Raw genomic sequence first — 17,886 nt, 5'->3', positions numbered from 1 at the left:
AGAAGAACCACACACTGGTGAAATAAATGATTGATAATCAGAAGTAAAAATTCAGAAAGAATAAGGACCACTTCGGAGTCGTAGTTTTAAGTACAGTCGAAACAATATCACAGGATTGGCCAAATGACCTCTTTATAACGGGGCCCAATTTCATAGCGCTGCTTAACGATAAGCAAATTTGCGTGCTTACCGTAGCAGAAAACTTTGCTGAAGCCTTAGCGTATTTCACAGGTTAGCAGAAAAATTGGGCGGCCATATTGCGTGTAAACCGTGGATTTGCATTGTGACCTCATTTATTTTTGTGCGGTAAGCACCGGAAGGTTAGCATGCCTTTTCGGTGCTTACGGTTAGCAGTGCTATGAAATAGAAATCGCACAGTAAGCAAAAAATCGGCCGCTAAGCAGCGCTATGAAATTGGGCCCAGGACCGTTGTTATAAGAGGACAGCACAAAGGAAGAAACACAAAGCGGAAATGAAATTCAGGACTTCAGAAAGTACATTTTGTAAGAAGAACTTTTTTACAACAGTGTTCTTCATCATGGGAGTTGACTGTATAACGCTCTATGTATGTAAGCAGTCAATATACTGTATTATATTTATATACTGACATACAGATCCTTGTCATTTAATTGGTGGAACTTACTTCACGTGACATTCACTATTACTCCCATTCGCACCGGCGATCAAAAAGACCTATTCGCCCATTCAACAGTTAGGATCATCCTTGTTCCCATTGTTTTTGAGCAGTACAGCGCCGCCACGCCGCCGCTAAAACAAAGGAGCACCTGTGCAAAAGGTTGTGATCCGATTTGTGCATTGTTGCCGCTACGCGGCGCTATATGATTTTCGGTTGTCAGTAATTTGTGTGATTTTTCATAATGTTATACTTTTAAAATACATTTAAATGACAAGGATCTATATGTCAGTTATATAAAACAAATATTGAGTGGCTTTAATTCGTGGAATGGAAGGTAATTCGCCTCGTGAAATGGAACAGTCCAAATTTTACCTTGCGATAATATTCCTTCCATTCCACTCTGAGCCACTCAATATTTGTATACTATACTCTGAATGCTATTCAAAACTCACCAAAAGTACTTCAGCAAAATACTCGGCACTCTTATCTTCAAAGTTGTTTCCTGATATTTAAAAGATGATATTTCAAAATAACAGTCAATGACAGCAAGATTTCAAGAAATCCGTTTTTAAAAGCAATGATAATGTAGTGCACTGATGCTCTAGTGTTGTGGGAGTGTAGGTGTACGTCCAGGGGCCGATTTCACAAAGCAATAAAATTCATCGCAAGACAAATTTTCAGTATCACCATAGAGATTTGTATTGTGACCTCACACTTTACTTAGCAACTACGATTGATTTGAAGTTACGATCAGTTTGAGACCTTTGTGAAATCGGCCCCTGGTCATGTCACGTGTGTCCTTGAGTAAGACCCTAACTGCCTTCCCTGTTGAGCTTTCTTTTGGTCTTTCCTTTGACTCTGCACTTAAAGGAACATTACATTTGGGTTTGCTTGCAAAAATGTTGCTGGCAGTGTAAGCACTTTATGTAATCCACCATATATATAAACTGACAAACCTGTAGAAGTTTGAGATTGATCGGCCATCTGGGTCACGAGAGAATAGTGAAAAACCGATCACAAATTTTGCATTGCATCGATGCCAAAACAAAAATGAATAAAACGCTCCCTGAGCGATAAACTCCAAACGCGAAAATATGAAATTTCAGACAGAAATATTTCAAGAGATGTTTTCTACTATCATCATCATTAGACCGTGTAAGTTTTATGTAAATCTGTGATCTTCACGATTTTTGTTTCTTACCAATCTGTAACGTTCCGTTAACATTTTCCCACAAATTTCCTTTGTACACAAATTTCATTTAGGAGCACCCCAGTCTTTAGAATTCCCCTATGGAGACATTTCGTTTTCCATTTTTTGTTTTGTCCTTGGTCTCCATATCAGGTACTGAAACTGAGCATCACAAATATCCTCACTTAGCTCTGATTATCTCCAAGAGATTATATAGACTGATCCAGGCGCGTAAGTGCTGGGCGCCGCCATGCGCTGCGCGCCACTGCTAGGGTGTCTTTGTGCCTAGTTTTGTGCACAAAGACATGAGAAAATCGTTTTCACTTTCACTTTTTATGGGAATTGAATGTCTTCCTCGACATTCTATGAATCTTCCTTGATATGGCTGCTTGATATAACAACGTACTACATTCTTGATAAATTTTTAAAATTAAGCAGAAAGTAAAATACTGAAATTCTGACAAAATACCTTGCCGATGTAATGCATTTAATAGCGACCATTATGCAGTTTCTGCGTCTTTGACCCCTAACTCACCTAAGACAAGCACCTTTTTTAAGATGATCCGGCTTCTATTTTGTTGCAAATATTTGTGGTCAGTGATCTACATTGGTATATCATGATGTCCTGTCAAGGAAATTGTGTTATTCGTTGAGGAAAAAACATTTAATTTCCATAAAGAGTGAAAAGGAACATGATTTCTTCATGTCTATGTGCACAAAACTAGGCACATGTACACCTCAGCAATGGCGCGCGGTGGTCTGGATGCGCGCCTGGATTGGTCTATAGTGTTAGAAGCGCTTTATTAAAACCTATTACTATTATTGTTACAGTTTCTAGAAGTAGAACTATTCTGTTGATTGGTGAAAGTCTTTACCTGTTAATGTGAGATGTGTTACTGTGTTGTTCTGTAGGAGCATTTCACATAATGCTTTGGCACCAGCATTACCAAGTCTATTTTCCGATAAATCCTAGTGGAGAAGGAAAATAAAATAGAGAGAAAAAGTTTGTTTATGAGGTATATCTGTGTTTAATAAGATGAAGTGTATAATATTACAATAATTGAAAGTGTTGTGGCCGAGCGGTTAAGAGCACCGAATTCAAACTCTGGTCTTTCTGATCAGCAGATGAGGGTTTGAATCCCCAGGCGTGACACTTGGGTCCTTAAGCAAGACACATAACCATTGCTTCGTCCTTCGGATGGGACGTTAAGCCGTTGGCCCCATGTGTTATGTAACTCATTTAAAAGAACCCAGTGCACTTATCGAAAAGAGAAGGGGTTCGCCCCGATGTTCCTGGTCCGATCGGCAGCAAATTGCGCCACAGCACCTTGTAAAACATTACATGGTGCTATCAGAAAATAGGTCTCGTAATTCAAACGTAGTGCCACATCTTGCAGGAAATACTGTATGTTACAGCGCCAGGAGCGTCACTGGGTGATGGACATGCGCTATATAAGAAGTCACACATATTACTATTCCTATTTATGTTCCTCCTCCCCAATCTCTTAGCCGTAGCTTTCACACTTCACATTCCAGAGAATCTCTTCATTAAAAAATTCACGGAGCTTCTGTAGATGAAGTGTAGTTTTTACATACCACTATAGACAGTGGACAGTTTCCTACAAAAAGTACAGGTAACTGTACCCAGACCCTTTAATCTGGGTAACATTTAACCCTGCTCCGGACTAGGGTTAACTCACCAATCTCAGAGTTATTATGGAACTGGGTTAACTTTGAACCATACAGTCGCTAAGGCAGTGGACACTATTGGTAATTACTCAAAATAATTATTGCCACAAAACCTTAATTGGTAACGAGTAATGGGGAGAGATTGATAGTATAAAACATTGTGAAAAACGGCTCCCTCTGAACTGATGTACTTTTTTCTTCCATTATTATCTCGCAACTCCGATGAACAATTGAGCTCAAATTTTCACAGGTTTGTTATTTTATGCATATGTTGAGATACAGCATGTGAGAAGACTGGTCTTTGACAATTACCAATATAACAGTGTCCAGTGTCTTTAAAGCCATTGGACCCTTTCGGTAAACAGTGTTGTCCAAGGCCCACACTTTGTGTACCACAACTTCTATATAAAATACCAAACCTATGAAAATTTAGGCTCAATCGGTCATCGGAGTCGGGAGAAAACAACGGAAAAACCCACCCTTGTTTCCGCGCGTTTCGCCGTGTCATGACATGTGTTTAAAATAAATCCGTAATTCTCGTTAACAAGAATTTATATTGTTTTGCTGTTTTCTCAAAAAGTAAAGCATTTCATGGAATTATATTTCAAGAGAAGTCTTTCACCATTGCCTTCTGTAAACCGTGTAAGTAATTTGTAAATCTGTGAACCTTTTTTTTTTTCTGAACCGAAAGGGTCCAATGGCTTTAATACTATGCTGAGTATGAAATGTGTGTCAATGAGACAATAAAGAAGACAACTTACCAGTTCTGTAATGTAGCAGTTTTCTTTTAGCATGTCAGCGATGGCAATTCCTCCTTCAGCATCCAGCCAGTTATCACTCAGATTCAGCTTGCAGATTGTTGTGTTTGTCTACAAGCATACCCATTAAATAAACCCACTTATTAGTTTATAACAGTATATTTGGTTTGCGGTAACACCATGTGTGTATCTACTTGCCAGGTAGAGTTAGTTCTTAGAGAACTGTCTTACTTAATTCTACTACCGCAGAGTAGATTGTTCGGGTGTTCAGGAGACTTCACAGTTCTGAAAAGAACTGTCCTGCTTATTAACTATAACCTGGGCGGATGGTATAGAAATAGGCTGGGACTTTAGCTTATAGGATCGTAATTAACTGTACTAAAGCAGAGTCAGTTTTTGGGTTTGGTCTCAACGCTTCGACTAGCTTGCTCTAGTCATCGTCAGGAGACACACACATGGTGTTACCGCAAACCAAATTTGATACCTCACCATGCAATGCCTCAAATCCTATATAGTTTATAACAGTTCTTCAAAATTAAACTGGACAATGGCCCGCAGACCCAAGGCCAGTGATTCTACCAATGGGCCAGTAAACTCATGACTGGACAAAATTGATGGTCTTGTGATTGTTTTTTCAAATGTTGACTTTTGTGTCCTTAAGCAAGACACATAGCCATTGCTTCGTCCTTCGGATGGGACGTAACCGTTGGTCCCATGTGTTGTGTAACGCATGTAAAAGAACCCAGTGCACTTATCGAAAAGAGAAGGCGTTCGCCCCGGTGTTCCTGGCACCATGTAAACCCTTATAATGGTGCTACATAATTGGGTCTCAGAAGCCATCACTGCAAATAATATCTTTCTGAGAGTTTGTATATACTTTGTATATAATACCTTGTTTGGTAGATACGTGTGCTATAAATAAGAATTTGATATTATTATTATTATTGCATTTGATAACCATTCAGTGCAAATGTTTTCAACATTCATTTCATCCAATTACAATAATTCTGAGAAAAAATGGGTCTAGGTACATTTTTGAACAAGGACATTTTGGTTCATATTTTCACATATTTAGTTCTGATAATTTGAAAGTCCAGACAAAAAATATTGTCAAACAAGCTTTGGTCATTTGTGTATGTACATATTTGTACTAGCTGATGCTTTGATAATTTCTGTCTCTCCATTTTTATGATGCTGTGAATATTAACATTCTCAACACAATACATTTAAATACATCCGACCCAATTCTAACAAATAATTTCCCACTGTGCAAACAAACATTATGAATAATGAGGCATTTAAGTAAACAATCCTTATAATAGTCTGGCGATATATCCCTTCAGACTACATTGTTGTTATGGTTGCCTTGGTAACCCATATATAGAGCTTACCACTAGGGATATGGCGATAGCCTTTGCACCCGCAGGACCCAGACCATGGTGCTTCATGATCAGCTCCGTGTCTGAAATATGTCGCAGAAAATACGAGACTGGAATGACACCATTGAGTCGACAGGCTTCCTTGTAGGTGGATTTACCCGAAGAATCGTAGTCTTCACGCACATCTACAATAAAAAAAAATATTCTTCCATTAAAGGATTCGGGTACTTTCTCAAAATGTCCACAGATTTACATTAAACTTACAGAGTTTGAAGATATTGATGGTAGAAAGCTTCCCTGAAATTATTACTTTCTGAGGTGATGTAGTTTTTTGAGAAATGAGTTAAACAATGTAATGAAAATAATTTTTGTCTCAGTGATCATGAGACGAAAATTATTTGAGCATGTAAAAACGTATTTTCATTACATTTTTTACTCATTTCTAAAAAACTTCAGCACCTCCGCAACTACTTTTTTAATGTACGCTTTCTACTTTTATTATCTTCAAACCGTATAGGTTTAATGTGAATCTGTGGACATTGTGTTTTGTACAACAAAAACTACCCAAAACCTTTATTAGCAAGATAAAAGTTTTGTAAATATTTGAATTTATCGAGAATTAAAGAATTTCTGAGTTTGGCCACAAAAACTACGAATGTATCTTTTTCACTTAGTGAATAACAATTCAAGTTTGAAACTTGAACAGTGTAAAGGCCCGGTCCCACTGCAGCGATACAAGAACGATAATGATCACGATGCAAAGAGAACGCAGTCCATTGGTTGAATGGGCGTGTGCGTATTCTGCGTGAAGCAATTCAACCAATAGAATGCGTTCTCTTTGCGTCATGATCGTTATCGTTTTCGTTATCGCTGCAGTGTGACTCGGCCTTTACTCTATATTGGGGCACCTTTTCCTAAAATTACAAATATTAATGTAAGAAGTTGATACTTGTATGAAATTTTGTAAAATAATAATTGAAGATTTTCCATTAAAAAGGTGGACTAACTAGAACTGCGGTCCAACTCAAAACTAGTGTAAGGAACTTTTACATTAGGTTAAAGCCAGAAAGTGCCTTACTAAAAAATCTATATTTCTATACCCATAATGGAAACAAATAGAATCTTATAGTAAGATATTTTAATCTTTTAAAAATCTAAACCCGTTTCTGAAAATACATGTAAATCTTTAAGACTGTTTTTAAAGCAAATTATGTTAGTTATATTCACTGATACCTCAGTTAATACTGTCTAACTATTACTACAAAGGTTGTTATAAATTTGTACAAGTAATGTCTAATCAGAACTTGTTTGTTATGTGGGTTGGGGGTATAAGTGTTTATAGTCTTAGTGACATTTTATTTTAGTATTTCTGAGTTTGGGTGAGGTTATTTGTCTGCCCCTCAGACCATTTCTCCACTTGGAACAATCCTTAAGTGTATAAGTAGAAAGTAGTTACTTCTGTTAAGTTAAACATAGGCTAGACCATCTTTCTTATCACATTAGTTACATTCAGTGATACCCAAGTTAAAGGATTTGGGTACTTTTTGTAACACAAAATACAATGTACACAGATTTACACTAAACTTGCACCGTTTGGAGACAATGATATTTTTAGTGTCAATCTGTGGATATTGTGTTTTGTGTCCTACAAAAAGTACCCAAATCCTTTAATACTATATACTAGTACTACAAATGCTGTTATAAATTGGTACAAAATATTGTCAAAAGGGAAATTATTATTATTATTATGATTTATATTATTATTATTTTTTTTTTTTGGGGGGGGGTGGTCTTAGTGGAATGTTCTTAAAGGTTGTTTTAGTTTTCCTTAATTTGGCGAGGTTCTTTGTTTGATGATTTCTCCACTTGGAAAAAGTTCCTTCTGTTACGTTAAAAACAGGGCCCTCTTGTCCTCAGTCCCAACCTCGTTCCCAGGGGTGATCAATCTCACCGTGTCATTTTTCCCCAGCATGCCTTGCTCGATCATAACCCCTGGATTTGGCAAATTTAAATGTGTTATATGCTAGCACATTTAAATGAGCCAAAAATGAGCGTAGATATTCATTATTCAATCTTTTCTACGCACGCACGCGTATCTTTTGCCTTAAAGAATGTTTTTGTTTTTGTTTTTAAAAAACGTGTTTGTGTCATTAAAAACGCGGGCGTGATCAACATGCAACTATCATAAAACTACGCACGCATGCACTTGACATCTAATGCATAACCAATTTCCTGAGCCAATCAGCGTTGTTTCTCAGCATATCCCTCCCAGGGGTTAGTGACGAGAGGTATCGATACGGCGCGCTGCCCATGGTAGCGAGGCTGCCTCAGTCCCAACTGATATTAAGAAAAGCAAACATCTACACTACACAATATTCTAATTGAGTAAGTCTGTTTCAAACAAAAAGAGAGAAATTTGAAAGAGCTAAAGGAGATAAGTGTAGAAAAAGCAGCAGCAAGAAACAGAAATCAAAACAAAAGAGACTAAATTCTACAAATGCAAAATAAGCAAAAACAGCAGCAGCAAATGTCATGCATACAAATCAATGTACATTGTATAAAAAAGGCTATAAAAAGAAGGGAAAAAAAACCACTACAAAAATCTTGTTTTCAAAGTTCTTAAGAATTTTAACTACCTACACATAGTGGCATTAGTAAAGTGCTATTCATTGCATAGTTCATGTTATTAAATGATGTGATGTTAGATGCAGTGATGTGTGTTAGAAAATAATGATGAATTAGAATGAAATTAACGCCAGCAGGGGGTAAATAACTTCATTACCCATTACTCACAAGTTTGACGAGAGTAGTGATCAACTGAAAAGGAATGAAAGTTTCATCACTTATCGAACTCCTAACAATTTTTTTCATTCACAGTTTCTTCAAAACTCAAGACAATTTCTCAATGAGTGTTTCACAGTTTTTCTTTTTCTTGGAACAGTGGTTTTTATAGACCCTTGCATAAGTATCGCACTCTCAAAAAGTGCAATCTCTGAGGCAAAAAAGGAGGCATATATTGGACGATAGCTGTTCTTCGGTAGTGTTTTGCGTTATGCATGGGAGTCTATTGATTTCTATAGACCCCTTAACAACGCAGAACACACCCCTGAACAATGCGCGACTACCATTTCCATCATTTTGGGAGTCAAATCTTTTGTGCATGTTTTTGTGTGATTTTGACTCCCAAAAAGGCGGTCAGGAGAGGGGCGTGTGTAATTTATTGCTCTGCCCGTTGTGCAGGGGGTCTATTGACCATCAATACCACACAGTTGTGTAAAAGGACAAAAATGGGATACTTTTTGTAACACAAAACACAATGTCCACAGATTGACATTAAACTTACACAGTTTGAACATAACGATAGTAGAAAGCGTACCTTCAAAAATTACCTGCCGAGGTGCTGTAGATTTTGAGAAATAATTTTCGTCTCAGTAGATGAAAATTTTAGCATGCAAAAACGTATTTCCGTGACATTGTTTTTCACATTTCTCAAAAACTACAGCACCTCAGCAAGAATTATTTTAAGGGAAACTTTCTACCATCAATATCTTCAAACTGTGTGAGTTTAATGTAAATCTGTGGACATTGTGTTTTGTGTCCTACAAAAAGTACATAGTCCCTTTAACAAAACAACTATTTTGAAACTTCATACAGTAGGTCAAACGCCTCGAACCACCCTGGCATTTATTTCACTGGTGTTAATTGCACACATGTTTGACAATCAAGGGCTTTGTTCTTACTTCGTCTCAGTGCCAAGATGGTTTCTGAAGGGAGAAAAATTTGCAGGGAACGTGCATGCGAGCAAACAGAAAAAGTAGACAAAATGATTTGGTTTTACCATGGCGGAATGAAAATGCACTGTGCTCAAAAACAAAGCAAATTATTACATTCATTTACAGTCAAGAACAATTGAACTAAAACAAAGTAACAAATGAATACAATCATGCTTGGAGATATTCTTCAAACTAAGCACTTTTACTTTTAACCAGAATTTGTTCTGTTCACAGCAGCAAAAGTTCCCAGAAACATGAAACAACTAAAATCAAATCTAACGAAAAGTTTCAGACCTGTGAAAGTTTTTCATTAACATTTTTTCCTCATATATATTAATTGCATCATCAGGTGTGTGTTATAAAATACAAATTGATTTATAAATCAAGCCCAAAATGTTGGAAAGAAAAATGCATGAATTGAAAACAAGAATTGAAGGAAATAAATGCACACATTTTTTCCTGACATTTCTTTTTGCACTTTTCCCTAAAATGACAAGTGATATGAATGATGCATTTGAGATGTTGTAAAATAAAAATTGATGAAATGAAGTTTTTCCCATACAAAAGTGGAGCAACTGGAAATTCATATCAATTTAAAACTAGTGTTTTAGAGAAATCATAAAAGTAAAAAGCCAATAGTTTTATTTTTAAATGTCTAAAGTTACTTCCATGCCCATAATGAAAATAACAAAACTCTTTGCATGGCGGGTCTCTCCAAACTAATGCATACAACTGAGAACGAAGGCACAGGAGATAAAAACAATACTTCTGTCATCTTTTTTAACAAGCTCACTGAAATGAGCAAAAAATGAAACAACAATTAAAAATAATGGATTGATTAATAACTTCAATGAACAGAGGTTGATTTCACAAAGAGTTAAGACTAGTCCTAACTTAGGACTAGTCCTAGGACTTTAGGCTAGTCCTAAGTTAGGACGCTTAACTCGCCTAACTCATCCTTACTCAAAATAAGATCTTTTTAGTATTTTAAACTCTTTGTGAAATACACCCCAGGGTAAATAAAAAACATAATGTAAGTCACGTGGACAGAAATAATTGCAAAGGATTGCAAAGCAGTTAACACTGTAATAACTATAAAATGTCCAACTGAACACATTTTTTTTTTCCACCACCGCTTAAACTGTTCAAGCCACAAAAGTTCCCCTAATGTATGCATTAGTGTGGAGAGATCCTGGATCATGCTGGTGCATACAGATGCACACAGATATGCAAGTGGTCAATTGCTACACACATTTTAAAATTATAATTGCATGTGCTTGCTTGCTTGGTTGTATGTGGTGAATCAGGCCTGGAATTCCATTTTCAAGAGGGCAATCAAGGCCAAGGGCACATCCATTGGAAAATCTTATGGAGAAAAATCTGAACGGGCACTAAGGCCAAGACCAGGGACGACAGATGACATGGCCTACATGTAATTCCAGGCCTGGGCTCAACTTCATGGCTCTGCTTCCTTACCGCCGAATTCTGCGCTAACCTTTTAAGCATAGAATGCCTAGTAACATGGAGTCCGCATGCGCAGAAGCCAAAATTCGCTGCTGACCTGTGAAATACGCTTGCCGTAAGCACAGAATTCACTGCTTCCATAAGCGTTGATTCTGTGCTTACGGTATAAGCAGAGCCATGAAATTGGGCCCTGGTGAATGGCTGAGTGTGTGTTGGTGCTGTATGGACCCAGTCCCCCAAACATCCTTTTTTTCTGCTCTCAGTTAACAGAAGTGGTTGCAAATCCTTACAAACAAAACAAAATTCAAAATCTCGTTGGCCTTTTCACACTTGAGTTGCTAAACCCTGGCAAATTCTTGGTAAATGTGTTTTTCCAGTGAAATGGCTACCCCTGCTAAACGCAATACAGAGTGCTCATTTTCAAAACACAAGACTTGATGGACTTGTCCTGTCTTGAGTTTACTGGCCCAGGGCGACACTAAAACCACGAAGGAAGGACAAACTACCAGCCGGCTGTTGGTCCATTTTAAAATTTCACCCTGGCTCTGTACTGTGAAAACAGATGCCACTTTCAAACATAAACATTGCACCTACAGCTTTACAATTCCATACTCCCTAATTCTAGTGCATGACTATTGGATGATCCAATGACAAAAGCAGGAAAATCCTCATCACCATTAGAGCAGATTAGGACTTCTGAGAGGGATTAACTGGTTTAAGAATCTAACTGTTGGTTTAGGTTTTCATTTTCCAGTCACTCTCAAAGCTCTGGGCGGTATGCAAATTTTAATTGATTTCCAGATGTGGATAAAGAAAATAAATTTGGTTTGCGGTAACACCATGTGTGTATCAACTTGCCAGTAGAGTTTGTTCTTAGAGAACTGTCTTTCTTTATTCTACTACCGCGGGGCAGATTTATCGGATGTTCGGGATAAAGAATGTTTGCATCTAGATGCTGAGATGTTGTGTCTGAATTAAGAAAGAGAATCAGGGAAATCTCTTAAGAAGATTTTACTCTCTAATACTATAGTTCCTGCCGGGATGTTCTGAATGAACCTTTCGTCTTCAAGACGCAGCTGTGAACAAAGTAAAGATTCAACTTTGCAATCTGCTTAAAGCCATTGGACCCTTTCGGTAAACAGTGTTGTCCAAGGCCCACACTTTGTGTACCACAACTTCTATATCAAATAACAAACCTGTGAAAATTTAGGCTCAATCGGTCATCGGAGTCGGGAGAAAACAGCGGAAAAACCCACCCTTGTTTCCGCGCGTTTCGCCGTGTCATGACATGTGTTTAAAATAAATCCGTAATTCTCGTTAACGAGAATTGATATTGTTTTGCTGTTTTCTCAAAAAGTAAAGCATTTCATGGAATAATATTTCAAGAGAAGTCTTTCACCGTTGCCTTCTGTAAACCCTGTAAGTTATTTGTAAGTCTGTGAACTTTTTTTTTTTTTCTGAACCGAAAGGGTCCAATGGCTTTAAGTGGCCTGTAGGATCTTTATGTAAAATGTTAGTTTCAAATCCTCCAATTCTTGAACCTGTTTTTTTCTCAAAGGTTCCAGTATGAGGCATGGTGATTGGGCTATTCCAGTAGAAAAACAACAAATCTGATGCAGTAAAACTTATAAGCTATAGTCTTGATGATCTTACCCCTAAATTCACAAGCTGAAATAGACATTTTCAATTTCTGTTGTGGTGATAGCAAACTGGCTCTTTTGCAACTATCTCGCAAGACTATCTGGTTGGTGTGAGACTATTTGCTCTCACCACTACGGTTCAATTTAACAATTTGCGCATGAGATGATGAAAAAAAGAGAGCAGTTTACGAGTGATTCACCTTCAACCTCTAGGTCTGTATCGAACCCAAAGGCCTCACTGTATGTCGACTCCGAAGCTGCACTGTTATTCCTGGCAACCTCGTTATCCTCCACTCCAGATAGCCTGCTGTCTGGTCGGATCGACGATAGACCCCTTCTTGTTACGGTCTGTAAGGAAAACAATGCATAGCTGGTAAAAGAAAAAACATACTACTTCATTTTACCACATTCACGGTTTTAAATGCACTACACCCCTATGGCTTTGTGACCATGGCCTGCCAGTTGCCGGACAGGGTAGCTTAATGTTGATGAGAGTTTTGTGTCAATCTGCAGGACCAGTTTGCATTCTGTAGCATAAAGAAAGGGACACTTTGCCTTGGATCGGGCAAGTTGGTCTTTGAAAAGCGTTTGAAACCATTTGTTATAAAATCGTCAGGCCTATGGTTCTACACATAAATGTTTTAAAAATAGAATTATGATCAACAAAAATATGCTTCGAAATTGCACGGTTTTCCTTGTACATCGCGAACAAACACAGTTGGCCATTTTGATTGTGTTTGGTCACCATCCTTTTTCTACTGGCAAGAAAGTAAGTTTTGATGAACTTATGTAAATCACTGTTGCTTATTTTGAAATTATGCATAATTTATAACAAGTCTTTTCGAGCCAATAAAATGCATTTAAGATATTTATAATCTAATTTGGTGATTTTTTGTTGAATGAATATCAGAACAGCTGACACAGTGATTATCTATTCACCAACTACATTTTATAGACCAATCCGACGCGCACCGGGCGCTTGAGGTGTTGAGGTGTACGTGCCAAGGTAGTTTTGTGCACAAAGACATAAGGAAATCATGTTCCTTTTCACTCTTTATGGAAATTAAATGTTTTCCTCAACGAATAACACATTTTCCTTTACAGGACATCATGATATATCAATGTAGATCACTGACCACAAATATTTGCAACAAAATAGAAGCCGGATCATCTTGAAAAAGGTGCTTGTCTTAGGCGAGTTAGGGGTCAAAGACGCAGAAACTGCATAAATGTCGCTAAAATGCAACATCGACAAGGTATTTTGTCAGAATTTCAGTATTTTACTTTCTGCTTAATTTTAAACATTTATCAAGAGTGTAGTACGTTGTTATATCAAGCAGCCATATCAAGGAAATTTCATAGATTGTCGAGGAAGACATTCAATTCCCATAAAAAGTGAAAAGGAAAACAATTTTCTTGTGTCTTTGTGCACAAAACTAGGCACAAAGACACCCCAGCAATGGCGCGCAGCGCATGGCGGCACCCAGCACTTGAATGCCTGGATTGGTCTATGGTTGAATGCCAGCAAAAAACAAACACATTGTTTTAGATTAGTTACTATCAACTATCATCCTACAAGCAAGTAACTTGGTATTAAACAGCGTTGGTATCGGGCCTGAAATAATTCATCTTCGAAGGGGGCAAGGCCATTTTCACAAGTTTATAGAAACCTTTCACACTACTGCATTTTAGCACTGGTCACATGCTTAATTTCAGCATGGTTGTGAAACTTCACAAATTGTACTCCATGTGAATGGACAATAATGTTTGCAGTGAAATCTTCTCAAGTTTGCTGTCCTTTAATTATTGGCGAAATAAACATGGTTTTCCTTTCACATGAGGATCGTGTAAAGTTTTGCAACCATGCTAAAAATGAGTTTGTAGGAAACCTTTCTATTTACCACTGTGGTCTGAAAGGGCCACAGGCTTGTGAACTTCTAGACAAGTCATGAATGTAAACTGGGGTCGATTCCAAAAAGAGTTGGGACTAGTCATAATTTAAGACTAGTCCTATGAGATATTAAAAACTCAAGGCTAGTCCTAAAGTTTGGACGAGCACAAGTAACTCACCCTAAGTCGAGATAAGACTAGTCTTAACTCTTGTCAAATCCACCCCTGATCTAGTTTAGTCCAGTTTTTTATCTTAGCAATATCATTAATCATTGAAGCTGTTTACGTAATGACTATTTGAATGAGCTCAATACTATTTAATGTTTTTAATCCTTTATCGTTATCTCACATGCTGATGATACACGTGTAATCCGACCAACAGGTTTTATCCCTGATGCTTTTAATAATTATTGCCTCGATTTCAAATTCATAAAAACTAGTTCTACCTGATCATCATACTGAAATGTTCAACACTAATGTGTCTTGAGATCTAGGCCCAATATCATGGCTCTGCTTACCGCAGAATTCTGCGCTTATAACCACCATTCTGCGCTTACGTGCAAGCCCCAAATTTCTGCGCTAGTCTTGTAAGCTTAGAATTCCTAGTAAGGCGCAGAAGCCAAAATTACCCGCTAACCCATGAAATACGCTTGAAATAACCCGTGGCGTAAGCACTGTAGAACTCCCTGCTCCCATTGCTTACGGTAAGCAGAGCCATGAAACTGGGCCATGGCCTGGGTTTTGGGCCTTCATTGCGTACAGCAATAACGTGATTGGAGGGTCATCATTCTATACTCTGCATCGACTAAATGTATTGCTCCCTGTGAAATTTCATAACTCAACCTTATTGGATGATGAATGGTAGGCCTATAGGTAATTTCTGACAGACATGTGTAATGCTCAATTGTTAACCGAGTGCTGATTAAACCAAAGTAGACAACAATAGAGATAGATCATGTGTTAGACGGATAGATTATTAAGTAGTTGTTGCTATGATCATAAAGCTCATGCAGTTTTTGTGTACATTAGTTAGTCTGTAATTTCTTTAAGTGCAACACTGTACCCCTATCTTCCTTGCTGAACAAAAAGTATAGACACCAAGAAATAGAAACTGTATAGAACAATTTCCACCAAGCCAACAAACTAAATATTTGCGATGACAACACTTGATGACATTTACCTTACAGCGTGTGAACAAACAGTGGGAGTAAACAGTCTTTACTTCTGTACAATACTTCAACCTGCAGATTGTATTGTAGTTTCTGAACACTGTATACTGAGCTTAATCACTGAACAAACACGGAGTAGCATGGTAACCCTGACACTGCAACACCAGACAGACAATTTACTGTTTAATTAAAAACACAACAACAAACAGATTCCTCATAAAATATCCAGACCTGGGATTGGGATACTCCTTGAAGTTAGAACTATGAGGTTCGTACGTACCCTTATCAATTGTTTCCACGAGACAATAGAGGAACGAAGCTTATAGCTCCAGTAGTAGGATTGGGAGTAAAAACATCCTTGAATAAAACATGTTTTAAAATAACTCTGATTTTCCAACTAGTTAAGCGAGTCAAATTGCCATAATTTAGAAAATTATATTTCAAATAGTTTTAATAATTAAGATAAAATAGTCCTTTAGGCCTGCACCACGACAAGGTGCAAAAACACAAATCTTGAAATACAAATGAATTTTCTTGTCATGTGGGACTTTTGTTGGAGCGATAACTTGGCAGAAATTTGTGGCTCACACTTCATATATGTGAGTTGATAATGCTGGTCAGATGGTATTCACACACAGTATGGTTGAGGTTTGTTCTGCATCCATGGCATCGTCTCGGATAACTTTCCGTATGGCGCCACCACCTTTTCACTCATTTTTACAAAAAGGGATATCTCATTGAGGTAAATTAGATACTATATTATTTCATATCGAATTAAAAAGTGGTGGCGCCATACAGAATTGTTTTCATCGTCTCCATGAAGCAGAAGGAACCAAGAAGTATACAGGTGGCCACTAACTGGACTCGCAATTTTTTTAACAGTTGAATTATGATCTTTAAACTAAATTTGAAAATATTATTCATATAAATGCATTTTTATTTATTGTTACTGTCACTAATTTGTCAATTGCTATCCCTCCTCCCTACACTCCTTTTCAAATTAAAACTAAATTCCTTAAAGAGAAGGTACACGTTCGGTAATTACTCAAAACAAATATTAACTTAAAAACTGACTTGGTAACAAGCATTGGAGAGCTTTTGATAGTATACTAAAATATTAAAAGAATTCTAGCTAGAGTAGAAGTCTTTTATTCCTATCTGAAATCACACAAATTCGTCCAACAATGGTGCTTTTTCTTTCATAATTTTCTCGGAACTTCGATGACCAATTGAGGCAAAATTTTCTCAGGCTTGCTTGTTATTTTATGCTTAATATGATGGGATACACCAAGTGAGAACACTGGTCTTTGACAATTACCAAACGTGAACAGTGCTGCCCACAACAACAGAAACAGTGCGCCCTGACAGTGACACTCGACAGTTGAAATAAACAACGGCCTTACCTTCCTATCATCCCCGATACTACCGCGGCTCTTGGCCCGGCTAGGTGCCCTGCTACCCGCCGGTGTCTGGTTGGCGTTCTCGTCAACTCCTAACTCACTCATGACCTCGTCGTCATTTTGCTCATCTGGCTCATTTTCGTTCGACATTTTTTACGTTTAAACTTTGTACCAGTTCTTGAAAAATGCCATGCAGTATATACTGGGCTGTAGTCGTTATGCTAATCTAAAAAAAACTGCAGTGAAAGCTGTGCTACTTTGCATTGTGTGTATTCATAATCACACTACAAACACGTCCGAGAGAAACTTGAATAATGAACGGCAAAATGGCGCATTGTTGTGTACGTGAGTTGCCAAGGGGCCGTTGTGTAGAACTAATTGATTGATTGATTGATCCAGAAAGTTATGGACTTTGTAACTCTACTAAGCCCACTACGGCGGTGCAGTGAAAGTTTATATTAAAGGGGAAAACTGCTCCGTGGTGGAAAAATCAGGAGAAATTTTGTAATTAATTGAAAGTTAATAAATTCTACTGCTCCAGACTTGGTTATATTTCTACTTATAAAATATTGGTTTGGTGTCTGGGTGGTTGCGATAATCGTAACCCTCCATCCTCCCGACGGTCGGGAGGATGGAGGGTTACGATTATCGCAACTAGGTGGGGGAGGGGTCTTTTTTTCTTTTGGAGAATCTGTTTTGAAATCTGTTTAAAAAAAAAAACACTTTGAGGTCTAACTTAAATTTGGGAACTAAACAAACAGAAACATAATTTGATTCAAGGAGCACAATTTAATTTAATTTTAACCTGTTAGAAAGATTCCCCTGATTTTTAATTTTTTTTGTTGAATTTTTTAAACCGAATGCTCCATTAAAACTTTATTTTCCCAAGAATTTTTGT

At 37.5% G+C, this 17,886-nt stretch overlaps 1 protein-coding gene across 2 annotated transcripts in view; it reads right to left on the bottom strand.

The window, feature by feature from the left end:
* LOC117290954 (leucine-rich repeat-containing protein 74B-like) overlaps positions 1-17,322 on the bottom strand; it is a 36,891-nt gene extending 19,569 nt beyond the window's left edge. The window contains exons 1-6 of one of the 2 annotated variants that reach the window (XM_033772537.1): positions 16,992-17,322; positions 12,730-12,877; positions 5,665-5,837; positions 4,277-4,384; positions 2,702-2,795; positions 1,090-1,139 (exon numbers count right to left, since the gene is read on the bottom strand). In XM_033772537.1, coding sequence (XP_033628428.1) covers positions 1,090-1,139; positions 2,702-2,795; positions 4,277-4,384; positions 5,665-5,837; positions 12,730-12,877; positions 16,992-17,138 — 720 coding nt within the window. In that variant the 5' untranslated portion in view covers positions 17,139-17,322. The remainder of the gene's footprint in view (positions 1-1,089; positions 1,140-2,701; positions 2,796-4,276; positions 4,385-5,664; positions 5,838-12,729; positions 12,878-16,991) is intronic. The other variant, XM_033772536.1, reaches the window with a different exon arrangement.
* Between the last annotated feature and the right edge of the window lie 564 nt (positions 17,323-17,886).

This window comes from Asterias rubens, chromosome 5 (genome assembly GCF_902459465.1).
Source record: "Asterias rubens chromosome 5, eAstRub1.3, whole genome shotgun sequence".
NCBI classification, from domain to species: domain Eukaryota; kingdom Metazoa; phylum Echinodermata; class Asteroidea; order Forcipulatida; family Asteriidae; genus Asterias; species Asterias rubens.
The sequence above is the reverse complement of the archived record's forward strand: the minus strand, read 5'-3'. Positions and strand labels throughout refer to the sequence as shown.